A 19,723-nucleotide genomic window follows, 5' to 3' on the forward strand; every position below is an offset into this window, starting at 1 on the left:
CCTGTCCACTTGTTTTCAGCAGAAAAACTATTTGCAAGTCTCAACAACATCAGTGCATTTACTTAATAACCAAAAGCTTAATGTATTTGTGATAACCTAGCATGCATAGACACACACCGATACAGAATTCTCTCATATATTTATTTGCTTACTTTTACAAAGTCCGTTCCCTCGCTGTGTCTTGACTTTGCATGTAGCAGCCAAGGCAAATCTTATAGAGTACCACAATTCAAGACAATTAAAAAGGTATATTTTATAATAACTAGACATGTAGTCATTTTATATAAACGGGTTAACACTTAAGTAACTGTATAGTTTATTTACAGCATGTTCATGCTAGGGAAATAAAATTACATAAAAGTACTGAATACACAAGTAAACACCAATATGGTATAAAATATATAAAATGTGATGGTAAACAACTAATGATACAATGGTTAAGGCTTAAAATGTGTAAAATTAACATGTTAGTTGTTAATATTTAAAGATGATAATAAGTATAAACATGTATAATAAGCCAAGGAGGTATTCTAGACATCGATACGGCTACACAAATCTCATGGGCAACTCCACATTGTAATCCAGCTCTTTTTCCACCTAATGTTGAAATTTAGAATGGCACTGAATTTCAAGAACATGTCCACATTATATTTTATCCCGAAATCAAAACAAAGTAGGAACGTTGGGATTTTATTCATTTTTATGACAATTAAGAATATCCAAACAAGAAAAAAAAAGTGAAAATAAAATCTATTTACTGTAATAGAGTAATAAAATCTGTCTGAACATCATTTTTTATCTCCAATATTAATATTTAATTTTAAAATAAAAGCATAAAATAATTTAGTATAATGGTAACACTTTACAATAAGATTTCATTTGTTAACATTAGTACACTACACAAACTAACAATGAATAACACTTCTAGAGCATTTAATAATCTGCGCTAATGTTAGCAAAAGTTGTATATAAGGGTTTTAACGCCGGCTCATTATTAACGCCGGCGCTCTGACAGAATCCGGAAGGACCGATGGGAAAAACCAAAGCTTATCAAAGCTTCGAATCAATTGTACCAGTCTATAATAATGGACGTAGTGTCAGTGACGTCACCCGTAGGTTTCCGAAGAGCATTTTTGAAGCCAAAAGTGGGCTGGCTGTCACCATCTTGGCCACAGATAACCGAAAATAAATGGGCAAATATCTCAATATAATGTCTGCAAATGTATAAAACTGATCAGAGAGCATCTATAAACCTATAATGGTTGGTCACTAAAGGGGCAATCTCCAGAGAGGATTCCCAGAAATCGCCCCTAACGGTGAACCATTGAAATTTTGAAACAGTTATGAAGTAATGAAGCCTCGTTTAATGAAATCGCGTGACTTTGGCAGTTTAATACACAGTCCGAACCACTGATTCGACTGAAAAGATTGAGCTTCATGAAGCAGTGATTCGAAATCAACCGTCACTCGCCAGAATCGCTGAGCTGTTTTATCTGACAAAGACAAGAAAATGTTGAAAAAGTCGTCGTTTTCGTTTTGTTTTTGCGCACAAGAATTCTCCTCGCTTCAAGAGCATTTTGCAGGTTAGAGACTCCAGTGAGTCAGTGTATGGAAAAATAATGTAGGACCTAGATTTTCTTTAAAATATACTTGTAAATACACTAATAAGGTTTTTTGATTCGTTTTTGTGAAAAAATTATAAATTATGTATTGATCTCAAAAAATGTTTTACCTGCAATATGCTCTTTAAAGGTGCACTATGCAACTTTCCGTCCACTGGAGGGCGTCTATTCAAAACAAAGGCGTAGTTTGATGAGGCCAAGTGTGAGCGCAGTATCTTGGGACATGTGGTCTTCACCTCACAGCCGGTGGAAAATAGGACTCGGCAGATCACGTTCATGGATGCGGTTATTTACGTTACTGTAGTGTAAAGCACAGCAGGACCGAGTGTTGTGGAGCTGAGCACGGCCGCTGGAGTGATTGTTATACAAACACACGGCTCGCGAGCACCGGGACTTTTATTATGACGGGACGGGACACAGTCGCGCACTTCCGCTTTTTCCGGTCATGATTATAAGGTAAAGCAGCTCTGTTTATCATATTAGATACATTTAAGTGCGTTTAAAATGATGTTATGACGTTACTCTGTGCGTTCGCTCGGTGCTGCTGTGACATGTTCAAAGATTATTAGATGATGTAAGAAATGCATTGCTCACTGTTAGTTGAAGTCAGTTAATATATGTTAACCAATGAGAGCTTATTGTGTTACCATTACAACAAATGAGGTCAAATTCTATTATACTTACAGATGTAAAATAACGGCTTTTACCTGTATTTGCTTAATGCAAAATATAAGATTGTGGACATTTCTTGAGAGTTTTTTTTCACCCATTTAGAATGTCAAATGCATGCTGACATCCGTAACACAACGTTTGAGTCTTCGCAGGTTTACACTTTTTTAAAGTGTAAATTCTAAACGCTGCACATTCTGAATCTTCTGCCATTTTCATATTCCATTTTTGGCACCAGACCACAAAACTAATTGGTAAAGCACCAAAAACATCTAAATGTGCTGATTAGTCCTCTGCAGATTTATAACAGTCCTCTTGAGAAGTTGACTTTAATGCTAAAGCTATTTGTAGTATAATTTCCCTAGAAGCAAGGAAATGAAAACATTTTACGATTGACATCATCAAAACACAAGACCATTGGTCTCCAAACCAACTTTGAGTTGCCCAAAGGAAGGGGATTTTTCCCAGACAGCATAGAAAAATATGAGAGGAGGTACTGGACTTGGTCCAAGCGTAATACATACAACGTATGTCTTCTGATTTCATAATGCATAATACCTACAGTCCCAAACGTTTAGCTGCCAAGAGCAATGCCTTTATTGTCATAACAGACCAGAAACGTTTAAAGCCAAACCTGTGTGGCCTGAAAGTGCTGTGAAACCATCTTTGGATTTCCCGATTATCCCTTCTCAACTCAACAAGAGTTCAAGAGGAGGAACGCGTGTAACAGAACCTTCCGAAATCACGGCTGTGTTTTGAGCCTCTATTCACACAGTCTAATACCTTCTGGAATGTTCTCAAAAATAAAGCAAACTAACAAACACTCACACTCACACACACACAAAATAATAATGTCAAACCACCAAGAACAGGCGATTTCGTTTGCCAAGATTGGGAAAGACTGACCGCGGGACCGGGTGCTCAGATGAGGGAAATGCGAACGGGGACGTTGGGGGAATCGGTCCTTTGCGGCGAGTGTTGACTCACCAGATGTTCTACCACCGTGTGCTTAGACATGTGCTTCATAAGGTAGGTCTCCTGGGATGACAAGATTAAAGATATTCATGAAAAACCATGATTGCATATATTGCTAAAAGACTATACTGATTCCTAAAACAGTTGGAACATTTAATTGGAAATGTCACATCTCATTGGTTCTCAAACTGTGGCAAATGTACATTTTGATATTTAAAGTCCCCCTCTAGTCAATTATTTAATCCTTGGCATATTTATTAATGATTTTTTCTGTGATAAAAATTTCTTGATGCCTCCAAATAGCTTGAATGTAACTCTACACCCTTCCTTAATTAGTATACGTGGAGACATGAATATGCAAATGAGCCACGCCTCCGCTCAGAGATCAAGCAATAAACACTGCACAATGGTATCGCTATTAACAACTTCAGACGCAAATGACGGTGATTTATATAATTAGCCTTTTGCTTGGCTAGTTTATCAAACAGCTAATAATTTGTTGCTAATGCTCCACAAACAATATTCTCATTCGCCATCTCAATCTGCCGCCTAAAAATCGGCAACCTTAGAAACGTTTGAACAACTCAGAACTTCAGTGGAGAAAGGGACAACACAACGTCATAATATACATCATATACATAATTCAAATGTAACTTGTCATATAAAAATATAGTGGGACAACCTGGCTTCTCTTAAAACAGCTTCAGAGATTAGTTAATGATATGCTAAAGCCCGCCCACACGTTGATGTGATTGGTTAAAAGGTAGTTTGTGATGTCAGAAACAAAGCGATTTCAAACCGTGTCTTTGGTTCACTGCAGTTTTAAGGAGAATATACTTAATGGTTTTGACTTTTTTACATTTGTACATGGTTTGTCTTAAAGCATATTAAAAACAGCACATAGACATATAGACAACATTAAAAACACAGGGGGACTTTAAAATACCAAGTGTCAAATTAAATTTAGACAGTTACATTTTTTGACATTTCTAATTATGGATCTATTTTACAATGGTTAAAAAATACTTATGCATACTCTGTCACACCTCATTCTTGGTCTGAACGTTTAAAGGGGTGGTTCTGTGTTTTTTTTCTAAACGGCTCAATTGCTTCCTGCTTCTATGAAGCCCATCCCTCCGGAAATCACAATGGTCTTCGATTGGTTAGATGGCCAAATGTAGTTTCCTATATTTTTATTGGCTGAAGTGCCAAGCACAGGTTGTCATGGAAACGCCACGCCCCTTCCCATTAGGGGCAGAAGTCCCATCTGCGGAGACTAGCGAGGGTTTATGATGTCACCAACCCAGGAAGAAGCTCGTTGTAGTCCAAACCGGCCATTTTTGTAGGCAATAAACTGCCGTAACTTTAAAAGACAAAATCTCCGTTTGCATTGAACGTTCAGCGCTGTAACTTCGCAGATACTGTTTATGCTCAAGCAGCGACATTACACACTAACTAAAGTTAAAAAAATCAAATCACATGCAACCACCCCTTTGAGAACTGCCACCATATTCCACTGCATGAAGATGAAAGCTCTGGTACTTACAGAAGTGTAGGCTCGACCGCACATGCTGCAGCAGTACGCCTTGGCGTTTTTGATTGCGTGAGCCGACAAGTGGATTTGGAGGGAGGCGGAGTCAGAGTAAGCGCGGTAACAGTTGGAGCACTTATAAGGCTTGTCTTTATTATGTGATCTCTGGTGAGACTGCAGAAACACAAAGCTCTCATTATACACCAACACACACTCACCTCAGACAGATGACAGCACCACTGACTGACTGCTTTATCATGACTCTAATAAAGTACAGTTCACAGACGAGGTGACCTGATGAAGCCTGGACCTAATTATGTTAGAAATATTCAAATGGCACCCAGGTGGATTGAGATCAGGGTTATTATAGTTCACTAGAACTAAAACCAAGAGTTAAAAGGTAAGTTCACCTAAAAATATAATTCTGTCATAAATTACTCACACTCATGTTGCTCCAAACTCTCAAACCTGCTGTGTGACACGAGAATGAACCTTGTTGGATTATGCTGAAGCTCAAACGTTCTGCATAACATGAGAGTGAACCTCATTGGTTCTTGAGGGAACTCAAATGTGATGCCCAACACAAGCTGAAGCTCAAATGTAATGCGTGACAAGAAAACCTCATTGGTTCTTGCCAAGTGAACATGCTTGAGCGTCCATTTACCACAACAGATGTGTGGATTAATGAATGTTTATATGTGACTAAAAGCCTAAATGAAATCTGTTCATCATTTAAAGTGATCAAGTCTCTTCAGAAAATTTGGACTACACCGCTCAATTCATATGCATTAGTTTATGATCTCTTTATGACAATTTTTAAAGGACAACTCTGGCGAATTTTTTAGTTTATCTTGATCGTTATATCTTTGTGAGTACAGTCTATAGAAAAAAAAACGCACTGGATTGGTGCTTGCAACACAGAGATATTACAGTTAATGCCCATAGCCCCCCTTAGCTAAAACAGCAGCTTTGGGGGCATGCACGTAAAGGGTGTCTTTGTGCCTCTTAACAGACACAAAATGCAATTAAAATGTCTGTCCAACATGAACAGGTCCCTCACACGACAATGAGATGCGTTTAGCCACTTAGCCATTGTTTAAATTCACCTGTTTTAGGCGGCTAGCTGTGTCTCGCCCTGAAGTCCTGCGGTAGCCGGAAAAACAGTCCAGTGGGGAGGAGTATCGTGTGTATGAAGAGGCTCTGCTCATCGGCTCGACAGTTCTCAGAATTGAACGTGTCCGAGAGAAACAGTTTTCGATTCTGTACTGCTGATCATGAGGACCGCTGCTCGTTCAGTCACTCACGCATGCTCAGTATCAGCGGCCCGTGAGCTCATCAGATCTCTCAGCAAAACATGACTCAGTTCAGTGAACGGTTGGAGTTACAAAATATAATTCAGGGACTGTCGCTCATGTCAGAAAGTGAGTAACTCACATTTGAAGCCCACATACAACATCTGTGTAAGATCTCCTTCTATCATCTCAGGAACATTGCTAAACTCCGTCCCACACTTGGTCTGTCAGATGCTGAAAAACTTGTCCATGCTTTTATTTCATCCAGGCTGGACTACAGCAACGCTCTCTTTTTTGGGATTCCTGGCAAAAGTCTACAAATATTACAATACATTCAGAACAGTGCTGCCAGGATCCTAATGAGGATAAGAAAATTTGACCATATCACACCCATCCTTCACTCGCTCCACTGGCTCCCTGTTTCATACAGGATTAATTATAAAATCATCTTACTTACCCATCAATGCATCCACGGAAACGCACCCCCCTACTTAAAGGAATTACTGGTCGCAACACAAAACTCTTCACGCAACCTCCGTTCTGGAAATAAAGCCCTTCTTCAACCATCCACAACTAAGCTCCGCACTATGGGGGATCGAGCCTTCTGCTCAGCCGCACCGCGTCTTTGGAATTCACTTCCAGAAAACCTAAGGGCTCCTCAAGCCATAGACTCTTTTAAGAAAGAACTAAAAACCTTTCTTTTTAAACAAGCATTTTTTACTTTTTGCTAATTCATTTTTTTTTTTTTTTTTTTATGTGTAGCACTTTGGGATTGTTAACTATGAAAAGGGCTTTACAAATAAAATTTATTATTATTTATTATTATTAACTAAAGTAACATGTGCGATCAGCGCTGATTTGAGATGCGAACCGTTTAGAACGATTCAGTCCGATTTGGTGAACTGGTTCGCCCGGTTCACTAAAAAGAACCGGTTTAAAAGAACGATTCGTTCGTGACCGGACATCACTAGAGTAATGATCCGATCGGGCTCACGAGTGAAGAAGAAATTGTTCGCGTTTGTGCCTTTCCGAATTGTATAAATTTGCAGCGAACACTTGAAGTTAGTATTTGACTAACTTACACAGACACAACACAGCTGGGCCGGTTGAAGAAAAATGCCATTCTGTGGTTAAAGACGGGTGCAGCCACTGTGGAGGTAATGTCAACTTTATTTATCCTTCCATTTGGGCACACTCGGCTTGAGGAAAGATGTGCAGTAATTTAAAATAATCTCGTTGTCATGTAAGGGACCTGTTCATGTTGGACAGACATTTTAATTGCATTTTGTGTCTGTTAAGAGGCACAAAGACACCCTTTACATCATTATCAGATTTCATCAAAAAGATCTTCATTTGTGTTCCAAAAATGAACAAAGGTCTTATGGGTTTGGAACATGAGGGTGAGTAATTAATGACAGAATAAAAATGTTTGGGTAAACTATCCCATTAGTGAAGCATATGAACGATTACAAAAGAAGAGTTATTTGGGTCTAACCTGCAGATTGGAGAGCTGTGTGAAGGCCTTTTCACAGCTTGGATGGAGACATTTATACGGCCGGTCACCTGTGTGGATTCTGTAGAATGCGAAAAACGAAAGGTGATAGAAAATCTCAAAATCTCAAAATATCCTAGTTCATTCTGGTAACACCACGCCATCGCCAACATGAGCTCTTAAAATGAAAACTGAGGCTGAAGGAGTACCTGGTGTGCTGCTGTAAGTGGGAGAGCTGGCGGAAGGATTTCTCGCAGTAGGAGCAGTGATACGGCTTCACTCCCAGGTGAATGCGCAGGTGCTGCGACAGGTAGGACGCGTTGGCGAAGGACTTGGTGCAGTGAGGGCACTTGTGTGGCTTTGCTTCCGTGTGGGACTTGGAGTGTATCTGCATGTCCGACTTGGAGAAGAATGTCAGCGGACACACTTTACATCTGCAAAATGAAAAAAATCTTAGGGGTTGGGACTCTGGATATGGTTTATGTGGTTAGTACTGTTTGTAAGTGGTATAAAAGCGATTTATGGAAGCGAACCTCTACAGGTGACATATAATGCAGTTTGGAGCCAAATATAACAGTGAAAAGACAGCAGGGGAAGGAATTCAATTTGGAGAGCAAACCAAGATGAGACGCAAGAAAACCGGTGGTGTTTGATGTTGCAATATTTACATCTAGGGCTGTACGATTCAAACGAAAACCACGTCATGGCTGATTATCAAATCAGATAAATATATGCTTGCGTGTTCACAGTAAATGCTTATCTTTCCCAAGCTTGTAATGAGAATCACTTACAAAACAACCGTTCTCAACAAAAGAGAAGCTTTAATGTTGTTCTGCCAAGATAAAAGCTTGACGGATTAACTTTTGAAAATAAATATATTAAGACAGCCATTTCAAATTAGATCTGTAATTTTACAGTTGTATAGTGCAATAGAATTATTATTATAAAATAGTCCATTTTTTATTTACAGTTACCATTAATATTTCTTACTTTGTTAAAATTTATATTAAAAAGAAAAATAATTATTATTATTATTAATATTATCAAATTAATATATGACCAAAAATTGAGCAGATTCGTGCAAAAAGACATTTTAAATTGTTATTTTAGTAGAAAACAATGCATGTGGCAAATGCCTTTATGTTTTATTTTATCTTATTCAAAGTATACAATTGATCAGTTCATGCATTCCCTGGGAATCAAACCCATGACGTTGCACCTCTACTGTCATGACGCACCATATTTGCATGCAAATGATATGCATGCAATAATAGTCCTGAAATATGAGATCAATACTAGAAGAGAATAATTAATTTTGGGACGAAGTGTTCCTTTAAACATATCATTTTTTGGAACTCCTACCTGTATGTTTTGCCCTCTTTGGCAGTGATGCTGACAGATGATTGGTCGGCTCCAGAGGCCAGGATTGGGTAGGGAACGACTAAGAGCGGCCCAGAGGGGTTTTCAGCTTTGATCTTTTTGCGCCCTCGTCCTATGCTCTTGGGAGGGGGACCCAGCAGTCCTGCCAGCCCTCCGCTGTTTTTGAAAGCCTCCATCCCCGGCCCGCCGGCCAGTCCTGAGATGAGGTTTGGGGAAGGAGCTCCGCCCTGACGCGTCTGACTGCTGGTGGTTGGAGTGGTCGGGGTGGTCGGCGTCACACTTTCAGACGTGTTATGGTTGGCAGTTCGAGAAGACGTCAGTGACAGTCCTGAAAATATACCTTAATTAAAGAAGCCATATTATGCACTATTTGGGCAGGTTTTCATGCTTGGATGTTCATTATTTTCCCATATTCTTCATTGTTGCAGCTCGTCTCTTTCCCAGTCTGTCAGTAACGCTCTGGAGGGTTATCTTATATTATTATCATACTATGTGAAATTAATTGATCCATTGAAAGTGGTGACAATGATCAATATTACATAGGGGGGGAAAAAGGGACACTGATTATTACAATGATGACGGTATGATGGTAAGAAGAAGTGATGGTAGTGATAATATAATAAATAGTAAATGGGCAATTTTGCTTGTGAATACACACACACACACCCACACTCACCCACTTTTATTTCACTTCTAGAATTATGTAATTACTCTATTGTCAATTACTGCACTATTGTGGTTTGTATGTCTGTATGTCAATAAAAATAAATTCAAAAAAAAGTAACGCTCTGTTTAATCCCTGTCTCTATGAAGCCCCTCCTTTTGAAAAGCACATTGGCCCTCATTTATCAATCTTGCGTAGAAACGGGTGTATATGTTGGCGTAAGATTATGCTTACACTTCTCTCACCGCCTGATTTATGAAACTGTGCGCACCTCTGCAATCCAGGTGTACGCAATACCTGCCCTTGATAAATGCGGCGGCTGAAAACGATCGTCATTAGAATAACACGCCCCTATATATTCAAGTCTCCGCCTCCCGCACGCCCTCATTTTACGCCATGGACACACGGAAGACGGCAAAGAAGCGAAACTTCTCCGACGTGGAGATCGGGCGCGCTCAATCATCTCACTAGTCCACTAGTCAGGGCACTGATTAGGGCATAAGTCAATGGGCTGACTCCCTGATCAGTGCCCTGACTACTGAACTAATGAGATGATTGAGACGCGCACCATCGAGACCATCACCAGGGAAGTGGAAAAAAAAAACGAAATTGTTTTATTTAAGAGTATAAAGAGTGGGAATAAAGGCACCTACAAAAACAAAATATGGACCCAAATTACGAGTACTGTTAATAGTGTGGGGGTTGAGAAGCGCACTCCAGCAGTTTAAAGCTGTTTGGATGATAAATTACCATCACTGCATTATTTCACAGCACGTTTTGAAACAATTAGCATTTAATTTCGTATCACGGCATGTGTATTGGGGTGTACGACAGTGATGATGATGATGTGATGTGGAGTACCATTCATTCACATTAATAATTACATGACAATTTGTAAGATTCTTCTTCTTCTTCTTCTTCTTATTATTATTCTTAATGACACTTGTTATTTAGAAGAAGAATGTTGTTTTTATTGATTTTATTATTATTTAAAAGAAGAAGGTCATTTTTATTATTTTGTCAGTCTGAATTATTTTAGTCCCAGTCCGTGCGCAGCTGCCGGGCCAGGCGGGCCGGTAAAGCGCACAGGCTCGCGACTGGAGGAATACATATGCCTACAAATCAAACGCTTTGGTAAAGTCACACAAATTAAACATTGACGTTCATGTTGCACAAAAATAAACACTAAATGTTGTTGTTGTGGTTTTTAACAGTGGGTCATATAGCATATCTTGTCAGTGCGTTTTGTGGTGTTAGGAATTGCTTTTCTGCGCATTTTCCCACTAACTCAAACGTGCGTACACCACCTCCGGAGCTGGCGTAGGATTTGAGCGTGCCGTACGCCAACGTCCATATTGATAAATCTCAAAGTCACCGTGGGTTTGGGTGTACGCAAGGTGTACGCTGGAAATTTGGTGTACGCACTTTTGATAAATGAGGGCCAGTGTGCTTTGATTGGTCAGCTGAACAAGTGTTGTGATTGATCAACGACTGAGCATGTTTGGGAAATGTGCCGCCCCTTACTTAAGGTGACCCAAGTAGGGTGACCTTTTTCCCAGGACATGTCCTGTTTTCAAGTCATGTGCTTGTCCTAATATAACAATTTTCTATCCATACAAAGGAGGCATACTTTAAATGTATTGAAATGAATAAGGAATCTTTGAGTAAACTTCGAGTATCATTTGAGTATCTTATTTCCGGGCAAAGTGTCCTGTTTTTCGGTAATCAAAATATGGTCACCTTACCTTACTATAACCTTAAGTTTCAACACACTGCTACTAACTAACTCAACCAGACCACACCCCTTTATTTTGCATATGCCTCAGCAGGAATTATTTAAATGAGGAATATTGTGACGTGTTCATTCCTGAAAGAAAACTCAAGAGGCGTTTCAGGGAGTTCAGAAACAGATGATATAGAGAATAACTGCCTTTGGGGCGACGTCAAACAACAACATAACACACTAAAGGAAGTTAAACATGTACAGAAGCATATCATGGCAAAAACATAATTGCATTATACAATAACAATTTACATGCACATACCTGACAGATGATTCGCTCTGGATGGCTGGTCTATGATTTGCCGCAGATGCCAGTCTTCCCACAATCCCCTTGCCTTAATGGCAGTCTTATCGTCCAGATTTAAGTTCACATCACCCAGAATACGACCTGCCCGAGTAATGTGCACAGTTAACAGCCTGAATGTGTCTCAGTGAGCAGATTTGTTCCATGCAGCGGAGGATTTACCTGCGACGGTGCTGGAGGCGGGTCGGGCGTGTAGGGCAATGTCGGGCTGGGAGGCGCTGTGTACGTGAAGCCCCGGCATCTGCTGCAGCTTGGGCGTCGATATATTGTGCTGCCCGCCTTCTGTGGATGTGGGCGGAACCAGCAAGGGCTGCTGGGAAGGGACAGAAGTCGGCGGCAGATGTGGAGGTCGGATTTTCTCCGCCATGAGCTGCTCTTTGATCTTGTTGATCAGCACGAGGTTATCCAACTGGAGAAAAGTGAGATCAATCAGATGAGCAGAACTCGTGTTTAACCCTATAAAGTCTATGCATTATGTTTGATACGCAAGTTAAAGCCTTTAAATTATCAACAGGATTAAAATTTTGCTGAAAAATCTACTACATGCCTTCACTCGTCTAATTGACTTTTTCAACACCTTTCGGTCTCATTCTAAAAGGGTTTTCTGTGAAATATGTACAGATTTTTAATGAAGTGAACATAAAAATGACTTTTATACTGTTAGTAATATTTCAAGATGAACACTTACTGGACTCAAGCAGAGGTGGACAGTAACTAAGTACATTTACTTGAGTACTGTACTTAAGTACACTTTTTGAGTATCTGTACTTTACTGGAGTATAATTTTTTCTGGATACTTTTACTTCACTACATTTGAAAGACAAATATCGTACTTTTTACTCCACTACATTTCTACCTAGGTCGAAAGTCGTTTCTGTTGCAGCTCTGAAAGTCGGAGGATGAATTTTTCCATCTTTAAAAGTTTTTTTGGTGTTGTTGTTTCAAACAGTCTGTCAGGAATCACTCTTATAGGGTCATATACATTTTCCCAACTTTTTTTGAACACTGATCAGTTCATAGCAAAATGGAAGAAGACGGTTCTTAGGCACAAGTGTGTGCACCCATAGCCATGCTTTGAAAGTATGTTTCAGTTTTTAAAAAAAATCAAGATTAGTTTAATTGGCATACACTTGGTACATGTCTTATAAAATATTAACAATATAAACATCTGGGAGAAAGAGAAGAGTTGGGAGAATATCAGATGTGTATCAGTGTATTGGATCCGTGCATTCGGCCTTAAAGTGACAGCAGCTTTGTAAAGAGCTTTGTAACTTTTATACAAGTATTTAAATGAGTTTAAGTTAGTCGTATACTAGTATGTCGGATGGAGCATCACTGACTGGCTTAAACCATGATGACAGTGTGCATTTATACAACAATAATAAAATAATGCATTGGCATAAAAAAGGAAATTTACTTTGATACAAATACTTCTGTACTTTTACTTGAGTAAAAATCTATTTTTACAACTTTCACTTGTAACGGAGTAATATTTGACCAGTAGTACTTTTACTTTTACTCAAGTAATAGAGTTGTGTACTTTGTCCACCTCTGGACTCAAGCAGCTTAGGTTTAGTTGACTTTCAGCAGATCATTGTTTTGAAAATTCATGTGAATTTTGAGTCAATGTGAGTTTATGTGCACCTCTTAATCATTATTGTATTGCCTTGCATTAAATGTTTGATTCTAGAGTACATTATTTTGTGTTTTTTTGATAATGTTATAATTAACTCGACTCAGTCATATACATTTATATATTTGTTATTGTAATTTAGCTCTTTTTTTCATTTCATAGTGTCTTTTTTTCCTGTGTTGTTTTAAATAAGCTCTTTTGGATTTTCTGCCTCTCCCTGCACAGTATTTGGATTGTATTTTCATGTTTTAATTGTATATATATTTTATATTTGTGTGAATAAACTAAATCAAACCAGAATAGACCAAATCTTACTGAGGACAGACTATTGGGAGATATAGAGTATTTATATTCATTTTAAATACGTAATCTGTAATATCTTTCTTTTTGGATATATAAATAGCTGCAATTGCATTTTTTCGGGCCCTTTTTAATCAAATTTAGGTGTTTTCCTCCTATGAACTACATGTTCTCCTATATTATACTAAATGAGAAATAAAACACATATTAAGTATGATACTCAACAACAAAAAAAAATTACATTTTGCTATATGATTCAATAAACCATTCTGTTACAAAAAAATCTAAACAATTCGATTTTTTTTCAGACTTTTATTTTTTTCAGATTCTTAGAGAGAGAGTGAGATCTGTTTGATAAACTCTAATCTTTAGAGTATTTGAGCCCTTATCTGTTACTTAAGACAACTAGTAAACAATGATTTTGAAGACTGGTCGTCTAGAACTAAAGAAAATGATTATGTTACTATAAAGATTATTTTTAAACAAAACACAAGGGGTAATTATGTCTGTCCATTGATGCACATTCACTTTCCTTACCTGACCAGGAATAGAAGGTGGAGGAGGCCAGAAGTATGGATTATTAAATCTAGGCTCTGCCATTCTGAAACACACACAGTCATGCTTGATTAATGATGCTTTATTTTCAGGTCATTCACTGTTTAGTGACTATTACTTGGCCAGTCCTAGAATGATAACCAAACAAATGGATAATTCATTTCCACTTTAAAGGGTGTAATTCTGATTTAATCAAACGGCTCAAACACTGGGATCTGGCTTCAGGTACAGTTACAGTAAAGCTTCATCACAGTGACAGGGAATCACTGCCATTGTTCGGAAGATTTTGATGTTGGCTTAAGACTTGCACTAATACTTATTAATTGCGGACTGTGCCTTTAAATGCATTGGCACATTAAACTGTATTAGTCATGAGTCATGACACAGTGGTATGAATATGCTACAACACAGAACAAGTATTTCGAGCCCTCACACTGTTTGATCACACAGTTCACACACCTACAGCAGATTATGATCAGATGACGCCCGTTGGGAAAATCAAACAAATAACTTCTAATGCGAGACACTGAGTATTGCACGCTGCATTGCTGTGGCAAAATGCAAATGCATTAAACATTTTTTAGTAAATATGCTATGCTGTGATGGTGCAAACTTCTTCAGATTATGTTGGTTTTATCACAACAATTATTTCAACTTAAAAACTAGGGATGCACAATATATCGCCCACCATATCGGTATCAGCCGATGTATGATCATTTTTTAACGTTATATCGTTATCATCCCAATGCGATTTTTTTTCCTTCTAATAATTATATAAAAAGCTATTTAAAAAAGCCATATTAAAACCTTAAGATCTTTTACTGCCTTAAATGTTTAAGTAATCAAAAAGGCTGTACAAGTCATTTTAAGTTTAATAATATTAAACTGATCTAGAAATCAAGTTTAAGTTAAGCATAAGTAAATTGCTTAAAATCGGCCACCATATCAGTATCTGACGGTATTTGTTCATTTTTAATGTTATCGTTATCGGGCAGATAAGACAATTTGTATTATTATATACTAAAGGTGCTGTATGTACGTTTTTGACTGTAAAATGCCCTAACATGTTTAGAGATATTTAGGAAACATGATGGGTTCACATACTCGTCTCTCTGAAAAACAGTGCTACAGCCAGTTATTTTAGTTACGGGTCGGAATGTCTGTTTTTGTTGTTGTCTGTGATAACACACGTTGCCAGTTTACCCAATAGTATTTCAACACCACAGGTTGCCAGATGGTGGAAAAATCACAGCCTATTGCTGCCAGTAATCAAACTGGGTCAGAGACGCAGATTCTACCCGAACTAAAAAGCCTCGGCATCCATCTAAACATCTCTATGAACGGAAGCACATTAAAACACGGAAAAATCAACTTACAGTGTGTAAATCTCCTCGCCTTCCATTTTCAATTGTGATCGTTCCTGTTGTGTGTCCTCAAACTGGCAAAGCGTTGAGTCTGAGGAGGAGGGGGCGGGGCAAACAATATTTTGAATTTGGACTGCAGTACCCATTTCAACCTCTAGCTGTAATTCTTACATACAGCACCTTTAAAACACCTATTGATTATCAGCTTTCAAATATAAAGAATTATTTATCGGTATCGGCCAAAATTGTAATATTGGTGCATCCCTAAATACTATATCAGGGTTTGCCAATTTATTTTTGCTAACAACTCCAAAACTATATTTGTTTTTGTTTTTTAATTCTTCAGAAGGGTTTCTGTTAATGTAAAAACATGTTGCCTTAACATATTGATCATATCTTCTTTTTTAAGTGAAAGCTTATAAACAGAAAGCACAATCTGAAAACGACATCAACTGCAAAATCACAAAGAGAAAAAGAAATGACAATATTTGAGTGTTTGAATGTTAAAACCTATAAATGTCAGCAGCGTATGTTAAAGAGTCAGATTCCATTGGAAAAGTGCAAACTCTACCCCTCAGTTTTAGCAGGAAGTGAAACAGACACTCTTTCAGCATCATTAAGGAAATATTCAGCAGGGTCTGGCCTCATATATTTGGACATATCGCCTTTATTATTTTTGGCTCCGGTAAATGAATTTCTCCGAAAGGCCCCTTAGTCAAACACTCTCAAGACCCATAAGCACTGCCAAAACATTCATAGCACGGTGTCATAGACATAATGTATGAAAATTATACGCCTAAAGCAATCACACCGTATGGAAACATTTCTAAAGGTCTAGAGTTCCCAATGGGCAAAACCAAGCAGGTAAAGATCAGAAGGCGGAAGGATGAGTGCCATTGTTCAATGCAACAACTTCAACACACACATAGGCTATATTATATATATATATATATATATATATAATTCTGGATTGTTTAGTTCTATGAATACTAGTGTGAAGACAATTAAAACTCATTGTTTTGCAAAACCTTACAGACACAAAATGTCTGCTAAACGTAAACACTGCAGGGGCTCTACTAATGTGGCACTGAAATTCATGTAAACTGGTAGTATTTGGAAAGTATTTCCAAGAATATCATGGTACTGCCATGTAAATGTTCCTCAAAAAAAACTAAAAAACATGGAAGCACATGTAAGTGTACTCAAGACTGACATTAATCGGAGGTGCATTACAAATATAAAGTCTAAAGATTCATTTTAGAATCAAATCTTGCATACAAAGACGTCTACCTATATCCCTGAGAATCTTCCCATTTAAATGACGCTGAGGTGAAGAAGTCACATGCTGCCTATAAGATTTTAAACAATTTAATACGCAAATAAGCACCTTTAAACAACATGTAAATATCAAATAAACATTTTGGAGAGGAATGACACGTCTCTGAGTGTTAGATATAAACTGAGATAAAACTTACTCAACTTTTTCTTTTATTCTATTGGCATTCTTGAAATCATCCCCAATTAAAGCGCGTCGTCTTTGATCAAACATCAAATTAAAAAGAGTCGGAAAATCGCGCGACCGGACGCGGGTCGTGTCTTCAGAAAGTGCAGGTCCCCGGTGTCTGCCTCTCCCACATTCTCAGACAGTTTTATTAAAAATTTCAGACAAAAGGAAAACAAAAATGGCAGCCTGTCTTATTTTTATAAGGACAGGGCGCCATATTCTGCAGATCCCGATTTTTTAGCGACAAAAATAAAGCGCGTGAATTCAGATCAAAGGAGAGACGTGTAAAACGCCGCATTATTTGCATTAACGGCGCGGATGATTGTTTACTTAGATCTGCAGGTTTGAATAGCCCGGCTGGTGGAGGAAAAAAAAGAGAGGAGAAAAAAAAACGAGAGACTTCCTACAACAATCATGCGATGCGAACAAACCACGCAAATGGAAACAGACGCGCATCCCTCCCGCGAAAATGTAACATTTCTATCATGACGCAATTATGCACAAGAGTGCAGATGGAATGTTGTTGCAACACGCGTCTGTTTTTGATTTTTTTTTCTTTTATTTGAACTTTTTTGCTCACTCGAACGACTATGATAACTAGCATCGTTTCACTGCATCGTGCACATGTCAAAAAAATGATATGCATTCGTGAAGGTGTAAAGAGAGCGACAGACATACCTTACAGACCTCGACGGCGGATTTATTAGATTTAATGAAAGGTTGAGATGTTCTTTCGGCTTTGCCTTCAGAGGGAGTTCAGACCTTCCGGGTCGCCTGCCGTTCACTTCTGGGTGCTGCAGGCACAGAGCTAGAATAGCGAAACCATATATGATCAAACATAAAATCATTCAAAATCATGACTCGCTCCATTTAGTATTACTTTAATTCCTCTGAGAGCTCAGGGAAGGGATTGGCAGGCTAACTAGTGAAAAAGAAGACAGTGAGATATGGACCCACTAACAGATCACAGCCAGTCACGACCAACATATAGCCTAATATGCATTTCTATTAATACTCTATGAAAAACTGTTTTTGTAGCAACATTGATGAATTGCATCCATTTATACATCTGTCTCACAGAATGCAAACACAGTAGACTTAGGTTGGAATAGAATAGAACAGAACAGATTAGAAAAGAGATACGATGTGCAAACATAAACAACACAGTATTTAGGTTAGAATATAATAGAGATATGATGTGAAAATATAAACAACTCCATAATTTTGGAATAGAATAGAGATATGATGCGCAAACATAACCCCATATTTAGGTTGGAATAGAATAGAATAGAATAAAAGTGATGTGATGTGATGTACAAAAAACACAATATACACTTACACTAACAGCTGAAAGTTTGAACACATCTACTAGTTATTATTTAGGCTACAATTTTCAACATTGTAAATAAAGTCATCAAAACTATGAAATAACACAAATGGAATTACGAGAATTATGCAGTAACCTATTTCTGGTCTATCTTAAAGGGTTAGTTCACCCAAAAATGAAAAATATCCCATAATTTACTCACCCTCAAGCCATGTATATGGCTTTCTTCTTCCAGCCACACACAATCAATTATATTTAAAAAAAAAAATCCTGGTTTCTTCCAAGCTCTACTATATATACTCTTAGAAGAAAGGGTTCTATCGGCGCTATACGTATTTGGAACCCTTAAACTTTAATATATATATATATATATATATATATATATATATATATATATATATATATATATATATATATATATATATATATATATATATATATATATATAGAGAGAGAGAGAGAGAGAGAGAGAGAGAGAGAGAGAGAGAGAGAGAGAGAGAGAGATATAGATAGATATAGATATAGATATAGATAGAAATAGATATATAGATAGATATATAGATAGATATAGATATAGAAGCATAGTTGAGTATACTCCAAAGACCCTTTTATGCTAAAAGGTTCTATAATGACAAGAAAGAACCCATTTGGCACTTAAAAATGGTTCTATATAAAACACTGCAATTTCTTCTGCAACTGCATTTCTTATCTTAGCAAAAACTCTTAATTTTGAGTTATTTGTTCCCAAAATAAGACAATTACTTTTGCTTGTTCAGAAAAGACTTCTTGTTTTAAGAATGTTTAGATGTTTGAAACAAGACAAAAATACTAAGTAAGAAAAGCATTTTTTGCAGTGAACTTTTTAGGGGTTCCAACTACGTAGCGCCGATAGAACCTTTTCTTCTATGGCAGTGAATGGTACCTTAAATTTTGAAGCCAAAAAAAGTCATATCCATCCATCATAAAAGTAATTCATATGCCTCTAATGGGTTAATAAAGGCCTTTGGAAGTGAAGCCATGCATTTGTGTATCCATATTTATACATTTCTAAACTATAATCACTGGCTTCCGGTAACGGCCGTTCGTGAGTCTAGATCCGGCAGAAGAGTGACCTCTGACCAGACGCATGAGTAAAACACTGGTCATGAATCAGAAGTCTAAAATGAGAATTTTTAAAGAGAAATGTTGAGTTACGTAATCAGACGACTTTTTTCAAGTAACTAGTGAAGTAATGCATTACTTCTAAAATGTACAAGTTACAGTTGCTTTTTTTCAAATAAGTAACACAAGTTACTTTGTTCTCCCAATTGAGGAAAAAAAGGAAGTGC

The 19,723-nt window shown here is 37.7% G+C and overlaps 1 protein-coding gene across 5 annotated transcripts; it reads right to left on the minus strand.

Annotated features, from left to right (window-relative positions):
• Positions 1-122: 122 nt before the first annotated feature.
• On the minus strand, positions 123-17,999 carry znf362a (zinc finger protein 362a). 5 transcript variants are annotated; one of them, XM_067431640.1, is made up of 10 exons: positions 17,747-17,856; positions 15,577-15,655; positions 14,183-14,246; positions 11,875-12,121; positions 11,671-11,796; positions 8,944-9,289; positions 7,791-8,015; positions 7,585-7,663; positions 4,813-4,971; positions 123-3,329 (listed from the first exon to the last, which is right to left on the minus strand). In XM_067431640.1, exons 2-10 carry the CDS (start codon positions 15,600-15,602, stop codon positions 3,213-3,215), a joined length of 1,389 nt encoding a protein of 462 aa, XP_067287741.1. In that variant the 5' UTR covers positions 15,603-15,655; positions 17,747-17,856; the 3' UTR covers positions 123-3,212. The 5 variants fall into 5 exon arrangements, with proteins under 5 accessions (XP_067287741.1, XP_067287742.1, XP_067287739.1 ...); XM_067431641.1 differs by lacking the exon at positions 17,747-17,856 and adding an exon at positions 17,040-17,057; XM_067431638.1 differs by lacking the exon at positions 15,577-15,655 and having other exon boundaries at positions 17,747-17,999.
• Between the last annotated feature and the right edge of the window lie 1,724 nt (positions 18,000-19,723).

Source organism: Pseudorasbora parva, chromosome 22, assembly GCF_024679245.1.
Source record: "Pseudorasbora parva isolate DD20220531a chromosome 22, ASM2467924v1, whole genome shotgun sequence".
Taxonomy (NCBI): domain Eukaryota; kingdom Metazoa; phylum Chordata; class Actinopteri; order Cypriniformes; family Gobionidae; genus Pseudorasbora; species Pseudorasbora parva.